This window comes from Dipodomys merriami, unplaced genomic scaffold, assembly GCF_024711535.1.
Source record: "Dipodomys merriami isolate MVZ:Mamm:240054 unplaced genomic scaffold, mDipMer1.0.p SCAF_406, whole genome shotgun sequence".
Taxonomy (NCBI): domain Eukaryota; kingdom Metazoa; phylum Chordata; class Mammalia; order Rodentia; family Heteromyidae; genus Dipodomys; species Dipodomys merriami.
In genome coordinates, this window is record NW_027205671.1 from 219,010 (window position 1) to 227,935 (window position 8,926).

At 48.8% G+C, this 8,926-nt stretch overlaps 1 gene segment (V, D, J or C); it reads left to right on the forward strand.

Moving 5' to 3' along the window:
- The first annotated feature begins 447 nt into the window (after positions 1 to 447).
- LOC138806710 (immunoglobulin heavy variable 2-5-like) lies at positions 448 to 4,388 on the forward strand. The segment is given in 4 exon segments: positions 448 to 499; positions 586 to 903; positions 1,719 to 1,875; positions 4,217 to 4,388. Coding segments are annotated over 4 exon segments (693 nt in total).
- The last annotated feature ends 4,538 nt before the right edge of the window (positions 4,389 to 8,926 follow it).

Here is an 8,926-nt window from a genome sequence, read left to right on the forward strand (position 1 = left end):
TCAAGAGCTGCAGGACACGGGGGAACCTCCCTGCCTGCCCTAGACACAGCCTCCTCCTCTGAGGACAAAATGAGCTCCATCTCTCTTGGTCTCTCCCACCCTCTCCAGATTGAACCAGGTGCAGGGTCTCTGCCTTAAAGTCTGGGGATAGGTCCTGTCTTCCCGAGAGAGGCCCAGAGCCTCACTGCCTCCGAACCACAGCGTTGAACCAAAGCTGTGCTCAGAACCTGGTTCTGAGTGCCACTGGCCATCCCCATCCAGCAGACGTGGACGCTGCCCAACAGTGCACCAGACCTGCCCTTCTCAGACTCCCCCTCCTGAGCCAGGAGCCTGAGTGGAGGAGGTGGAGTCAGCACCCAGGTGAGAGGAATGCAAATGCACCCGGCCCCTCCCACGCCTGGGTTGAAAAGACCAGCACCTAGCTTGGCTGAGAACGGCTGTGGACAGGACAGGATGGACAGGCTGTGCTCTACCCTCCTGCTGCTCACTCTCCCTTCCTGTGAGTGCTCTGCTCAGGGCCCGGGGGTGGGAAGTCTCCTGTGCTCCCCCGACCCTGCTTCACCTCCACCTGCTGTTTCTCCACAGGGGCCCTGGCCCAGATCACCCTGAAGGAGTCTGGCCCTGGGCTGCTGCCACCCTCCCAGACCCTCAGCCTCACCTGCTCCATCTCGGGATTCTCTCTGAGCACTTATGGTGTGGGTGTGGGTTGGATCCGGCAGCCCCCAGGGAAGACCCTGGAGTGGCTGGCAAATGTGTGGTGGAATGATGATAAGTACTACAACCCAGCCCTGAAGAGCCGGCTCTCCATCTCCAAGGACAGCTCCAACAGCCAGGTGTTCCTCACACTGAACAGCGTGGACTCTGCAGACACAGCCACCTATTACTGTGCTAGAAACCACAGAGGCACAGCCACAGGGGCCTCCTGCACAAGATCTCAGGCGGGGCCTCAGCTCTGTGCTGGCCCCGAGCATCAGGACGGTGCAGCTCCTGCTCTTTCCTGGCAGCCTCTGGGCTTTCCTCTTCCCCTCAGGTCTCAGGTGGTTTCCTGTTTCTTCTCTAAGTTCACATCTCAGCTTCCTTGCCAAATGTTCATGAAGAGATCCTGGGCTCTGCTTTAAAAAGAAAAGTGGAGCCTCTGACCCTAGCTATTCCCGGGTCTGACATCTGAAGCTCATGTGGGAAGCCAGCCTGTGCAGGCAAGTCTGTGCTGCTAAATCTAATGATCCAAGATGGCAGTAGGGAAGCTGTGGCTCAAGTGGTAGAGTGTTGCCTTCAGCAACAGTTCATGGTCTGGGTCCAGGCCCTGGGTTCCAATCCCCAGGACAGCACAAAAAATGCAGCCTGCAGGCTTGTATCTGTCATGATAGAAGTTAGTTCTTGCTGACCATGAACACAGAATTGTTCACTAATGGAAGTGTGTCAGCACACTCACAACTAGAATTCAATGAATATCCAGGGCTCAGGAACTGGTCATGCAAACATGTCAGAACCAGGAAAACAAAGGTTTCAGGTGGATTGTGCATGTAGCTGTCCAACACTGATGATGGAAATGTACACATAAGACCAAGAAGAGAAAACATGACACAGACGTCATCAAATTCACAACCCAGTAGTGTAAAGCACTGCTGATCACTGGGTCACAGACGCGTGTGAAGACCACACACTGGCCCTCCCCAGCGAAGCCCTGAGGGCCTTTCTCCGGGTGCCTCTATTTCCAGGCCTCCAGAGGTTCAGCCTCACTGTTCTCTGTCGAGCCAGCGTCTCACAGGCCCCAGAGGCTCTTGCAAATGCCCTGAACAGTACCGGACAGGACAAAGACAGGAAGGGGACTGCTGTGTCTACAGTGCTCAGGACAGGTACCCGTGGTCCAGGCCGGTAAGCAGAGCTGTTCTGCTTGAAGGTGGAGATCTATTCTAGGTAGATATTTCAGGAAACTCTTTTCAACCATTTGCTCTGTGTGTGTGTGTGTGTGTGTGTGTGTGTGTGTGTGTGTGTGTGTGTGTGTGTGACAGCCCTACTCCTGTAGACTGAGATTCAGGCCAGCACAGCCAGGCCAAACAGTTCATGAGACTCCATCTCAGAGAAAGACACTCAGTGTGCTGACATGTGCCTATAATCCCCAGATGGAAACTTCACTTAGGAAGATGGAGCTCCAGGTGAGAATATGACCAAAATCACCAGGCCCTTCTCAAAATTGGCACTGATACCATCAAAGACTGGAAGTCTGCCCAGTGCTAGAACACCTTCATAGCAGGCCTGGGGCCTCGAGTTGAAGAAAACATCAGTAGCTCTGCCGCCCAAATGAAACATTGCCAGCCCTGCTATGTTCTCACATGGATTTACATTGTGTGTCAGAAATAAAATGTGGGGGGCTGGGAAGGTGGCTCAGTGGTAGAGCACTTGCCTTGCATGCATGAGGCCCTGGGATCAATTCCTCAGCACCACATAAGCAAAAAGTAAAAAAGCCAGAAGTGGCGCTGTGGCTCAAGTGGTAGAAAGCTAGCCTTGAGCTGAAGAGCTGAGGGACAGCGCCCAGGCCCAGAGTTCAAGCCCCACGACCAGACCCAAAAAAAATTAAATTAAATTAAATTAAATGTGGGCTACATTGCAGAAATAATCTCCAAGTTTGGAGGCTGGTTCCATTGGTAGAGCTCCAACCAATGTGTAAAAGCATCAGGCACCAATTTGAGTTTTGATCTTAGACTTAAAAAAAAAAGACTAGAAAAGTATCTTTCCAATTGAACTACTTCATTCCTTGTCTTGAAAGCTCATAGGTAAGTGTGTACATGTGTGTGTTAGTCTCAATTATGTGTGTATATAATTCATACATATTTACACACACCAGCCTATAGTTTGTATATATGATGGGTGTGTCAATGTGTATGCACACATACAAATACACCATTCTAAAATAACTGTGTATCTAAAGCTACCAGTGTGACTACGTTTATTGCAGCATTATTTATTATAGCTAAGATATGGAACCAACCCAGATGCCCCTCAGAATATGAATGGATCAAGAAAATGTGGTATATATACACAATGGAATTCTATGCCTCCATCAGAAAGAATGACATTGCCCCATTTGTTAGGAAATGGAAAGGCTTGGAAAATAAGTGAAGTAAGCCAGGCCCAAAGAAACATAGGTCCCATGGTTTCCCTTATTTGCAATAACTAGTATATGGCTGAGTCAAGCAGAAAAGGTCAGATAAGTTGATGTTAGGGAAAGGAAACCTAAGATAAGTATTCAAATGTTTTTTTTTCCTTTCACGCGATTGTTTCTAACACATTTATAAGATTATTTTGTTGCTTTTTATATCCCTCCCCCACCGTATAACCCCTCCTTTTACTTTATTTGATGTCGGTGTAATTTGTGGAGGGGAAGAGAAAAAAAGATCATTTAAATAGGGATACAGGTGGACCTATTGCAACAATGAGATGTACAAGTCATTATCCAAAAATGAACTTTACAACTTTGGTTGGGGGGGAGGTGGAGGATTGGATGGAGGGGCGGGAAGAGGCTGGAAAGGGATGGGAAGGGGAAACAAAGGAGGAGCCTACAATGCTTGATAAGAAATGTACTCATTATCTTGCCCATGTAATTCTAACCCCTCTGTACAGTCTTTTCACAACAAAAACAGTAAAAAAATAAAACGCCCAGCAATAAATATACCCAAGGACAGAAGGCCCTCTACAATAACAACTCTAAAACACTGACGTAAGTAATTGAAGGGGACAATAAAAAAAATCAGGGGAGTGGAAGAACATTAAGTTACAAGGATCGAGAAAACGGATACTGTGAAAATGGCCATATTACCAAAAGAGGTCTAAAGACTCGATCAACCTCTATCAAAAGTCCCATGGCCTTCTTCCCAGAAATGGAAAATGAAAGTGATTTTAAATATCACGTGGAAGTACCAAAGACCTTGAGCAAAAGGAGTAGTGCTTGAAGAGGATAAGACTTAATTCACATTTTGCCACTAAGGAGAGAATAACATTCAATTCCTACATTAAACATAGGATATGCAGAAGGGGAAGAAATCTTGGCAATACATGCATCTGACAGAGGATGAATTTCCAGGATACATGAATCCCTCAAATAATTAAAACACCAGTACACACAATTCCATTCATAAATATATAGAGGAATTGGTCAGAGCTCAAAATAAGAATCTCCTATGGCCAATAACACATAAAAGACTTTCAATCTTCTCAGTCATAAACGAAATGAACATCATGACTGCACTGCATTCCAACTGTACCCTGTCAATCATAAAGAGAACAAACAAGAACTGGCAAACCTGCAGGAAAAGAAACCTTCCATGGTGCCCTCAGAATGTGAGCGAGTGCACTATGGGACTCAGAATGGAAAACCCTCCACAGACTAAAAGCCAAGCCACCAATGATCCTTCTCCTCACTCCTGCACACACCCAAGGGGTCTCGGGCAGTCTATGATATAGTGACCACACAGTTGTGTTTGTATTGAACTGTCCACAATCGGAAAGGTTTGGGGATCAGACTGGGTCCCTTCATGGATTCCTTAATGGATGAACCTAGAAAGTTTGTTATCTATACAGAATGGAATTACTCAGCTATAAAGAGAAATAATGTATATAGAATGGAATTACTCAGCTATAAAGAGCAATGAACTTACTTCACTGAAAGGAAAATTGAAAAAATAGAGAACACTTTGCTGATGAAAATAAGCCAGACACCAAAGGAGTAATACTGCGTGTTTGTCTCTTAGGTAGAATAAAGATCTGGAGAAGATCAAAAGCAAGAATACTAAATTGGAATGGCAAGAGCATGTGGAAGCCAGCAAGATTGATCTGGGGCAGGAGAGGGTGCAATCAAAGTGCATTACACACTCGTGTGAAAATGTCATAAGGAAACCCATTATTTGGTATAATGAAGCTAATTTGAAAAGAAAAAGTGGCCCAACACTGGTGGTTCACACCAGTCATCCTAGCTTTCAGGAGGCTCAGATCTGGGGATCACAGTTCATAATCATCCTATGCCAGAAATTCCGTGAGACATTGATCTCCCATTAATCACAGACAAAGCCAGGCGTGGTGCTAGCTCTGGTGGAAAAGCGCTAGCCCTGAACAAACGGAGCTCAGAGAAAGAGTCCAGGCCCAGGTTCAAGGCCCAGGACTAGCTGGAAATAAAGAAGTAAACAGAAAACCCGACAGAGCAGAGAGATGAGCTTCGGCATGAACGCTGGAGTGGTCCAGGAGCTCTGATAAGAGACTGTGATGGAAAGAGGAAGCCAAGTGCCGCTCCCTGAGCTGAGACCAGAACGGAGCCTTGGAGCAGCCACTCCGTCACAAATGCAGGGCTCAGGATGAGGGCAGAGTGGGGCATGAAAGGTGCGGGCACCGTGCAGCCCAGGACGCCCTGGACAGACCCCTCCACTGCCCTGCCTGCCCATGTGGCCACCTCAGTCTTCCCAGGGGTGACTGCTGTGTCCTGGCAGCGTGGGGCTCAGTGCTGACCCGTATGGAGCTCGGGCCTCGGGGTGTCACACGGTCTCTCTGCAGGGCACAGAATCCAAGATGGATGTGTGGAGACCGTCTGATTCATGGATGGCTGGGGACAGGCAGAGACAACTAGAGAAATGGGGACAGCGAAGGAAGATCACTAGACAGCGTCCTCAGAACTATGGGCTCAGCACCCCAGAGAGGCAAAGCCTAACTGACCTGTGGGGTGACCTGTGCTCAGTACTGCAGGTGACAAAGCTCAGTGAAAATCCAGCCTGGGAGAGCTGCAGACCCACAGACCCCACGCACGGGGCTCCTTGCCCAGGTGTGCCCAGTACTGTGTGTGTGTGTGTGTGTGTGTGTGTGTGTGTGTGTGTGTGTGTGTTTGAGAGAGAGAGAGAGTGAGAGAGAGAGAGACATCATGTATCCAAGTCCACACTGTGTATGCACAACTGTACCCAGTACAATATATAAATGAGTGAAACCTCATGTGTACACGTCCACACTGTGTGCACCCAGCTGGAACTCAAGTCATGGAAAATCGTTCAGTCTCTCAGGCTTCATGTCTCCTAGTTGATGTTTGGATTCGTTGGTAACTATGGTTACCCTTTCTTTCCCATCATCCCTCTGGGAGTATTTGCCCTATTCCAGGCTTATGTGGTATTTACAACACACATAACTTGTGACTCAACACCGTGTGATTCAGACGATAGCAAAACCTTGGAATCTGAATGTAAAATTAGCCCTGGGGGCACCAGCGCTTTGCTGCAGGTGCTATGGATAAATCATTTGGAAGGTACAATGTGAAAGGAGTCCAGGCCGAGGTGGGAAGCTATGGGGTGCGTGCATTGGCTCCCCAACATTCATACCCTGAAATTTAATCCTTGCAGGGAAGCAGCCTGACTCATGGATGGTGAGTGTCCTCCTGTCCCCTTGAGGAAGGGAGCTGATCTTTCCTTCCCATCCTGCAAGGGAAGGACGCAGGTGACTCTTCTGCCACACGAGGACACAGCATGTAGACCACCTAGGAACCAGAAAAACAGCTCAAAGCAGACAGTAAAGTGCTTGACTTTGAACACATTGACCCCAGACTATGAGAAACAAATCCTCACCCTGTATAGGTTTCCCCATCGGGGATACATTTATACCACCAAGAATGGACTAAGACACCTGAGCTGAACTTGGGGGCTATGCAGGGGAAAACATCCAGCAAACTATGGATTGAGGCCAGCCTGCACAAGAAGTTGATGAGACCGTATCTCACAATAATACAGGCATGGGGCCCACAGCTGTAAACTCAAATATAATGGGCATCCTAGGAAGATGACAGCATGAGGCCAGCCCTGGACAAAGTCATTTCACCCTAAGTGAGAAACAGTGTAGAGTCAAAGGAGCTGAAGACATGGCAGAGAGCGTGCTGAGCAAACACAAGGCTGAGATTTCAAACCCAAGTGCTAAAAATAAAAGTAGATGAAAAGTGAACATAAAACAACCACCCTAAAATGATCCCCTTAGCATATTTGCCGTAGGAAGCACACAGCCTTCCTTAACCCACAACCACTGCTGGTGGGAGGAGGGGGAGAGCGGAAGCCAAGGACTTGCTTCCGGAAGAATGCCCCATTTCCTGACTCTGCTGCTGGTGAAGCAGATTTCCCTGTGCTGCGGTGCTTATGAAATGTTATAAACAAGTCCTCTATGTGGTAAACCTGAACAAGTTTCCAACAAATAAAATAAGTGCATTTCCATAGTTTCAAAGTGACAAAATGGTCAGATGGGTTGGTTGCCCCTCCTCGGTAGGGGAGACTGGCAGGAATGACTGGAGCCAGTCCCAGAAACACAGGGTCAGCCCAGAGATAAACACGGTCATGCACAGCAATCCGTTCAGCTGCACAGAAAGCACAGATATGAGAACACAGCCCATACCACCAGGAAAAATGCATGGCCATATCCCCAAAATCTCTAAAGCAAAACACAGCAAAAATGGCTGGACACGCAGCTCAAGGGGCAGTGCACCTCTCTAGCAATCAAGAGACTCTTCAATTACAAATTCATACCACCAACAATGTGACACATGCACACATCATGACACCTAATGTGAGCGATGACTGACTGTGCTGTGTAAAATGCAGTGAGATGAGATCTCCTAAAGCATTCACTCTGCTGTGGGATGAGGTCCGTGTTCTCTTCCATATAATCATTTTCACTGCTGACTTCCTGATTCTCCTGTCTTCTCTGCACTGCCTTTGCTCGGATTCCACCACAGAGCTGGCTATATACCAAGAGGACATGCAAATAGAGCCTCCCTCTGCTCATGAAAAGCTGCAGCTCTGCAGGTCAGGCCTGACTTCCATCCTGAGATCAATATTGGGCACAGACCTCCACCATCTAGGGGGCTCTGACCAGGGTTTCCTTGTGGCCATGTTACAAGGTAATTTGCAGAGAAGAAGGGACACTGGGTATGTGAGTGGAACTGAGTGGGAGGAACGGTGAGTGGAACTGAGTGGGAGGAACGGTGGATGTGTGTGACCATTGCTGACCTGGATTCTCTGTGTTTGCAGGTGTGCAATGTGAGGTGAAGCTGGTGGAGTCTGGAGGAGGCTTGGTGCAGCCTGGGGGGTCACTGAGACTCTCCTGTGTAGTGTCCAGATTTACCTTCAGTGGTTATTGGATGAACTGGCTCCACCAGACTCCAGGTAAGTGGCTGGAGTGGATTTCATCCATTTATGGTAGTAGCAACATACAGGACACAGACTCCGTGAAGGGCCCCTTCACCAACTCCAGAGACAACAGCAAGAGCACACTTTACCTGCAGATGAACAGCCTGAGGCACCGGCCGTCTATTACTGTGCTACAGACACACAGTGCAGGAAATCCAGACACAAACCTCCCTGCAGGGTGCTCAGCACCAGCAGGGGGCGCTGGGCACACACTGAGGTCATGCTCAGTCAGCACCAGCAGGGGGCGCTGGGCACACACTGAGGTCATGCTCAGTCAGCACCAGCAGGGGGCGCTGGGCACACACTGAGGTCATGGCAGTCACAGGAGCAGCTGTGGAGCTCAGGCCCTGACTCCTCTGTGTGTCTGGCCTCTCCACAGGACGCAGCGTCCCCCACAGAGCTGTCCACTGTGCTCTTGCTGTTCTCCAACCCCTCAGCACACAGCTTTTTCCATCTTCCATTGTCGTGGTTCTGTTGTGGTTGATGATGCATCCTTGAGAGGACCAGACACAGCACCATGCACGGTCGGTGGACACTGCTGAGATCACTGGGGTCAAATCTGAGGAAGGTCAAGATCCCTGCTCAGTCCTTTCCTCTCAGACTTGTGAGAGACGCAGTGGACTCCCTGGCTAGATCAGTCTTTATCCTCAGGTCGGAGTGCACGGGATGTTGAGCAGAGCCAGGGCCTCCATGTCGCGGATGGATTTCAAGGCCCACCGTTCTGCTCA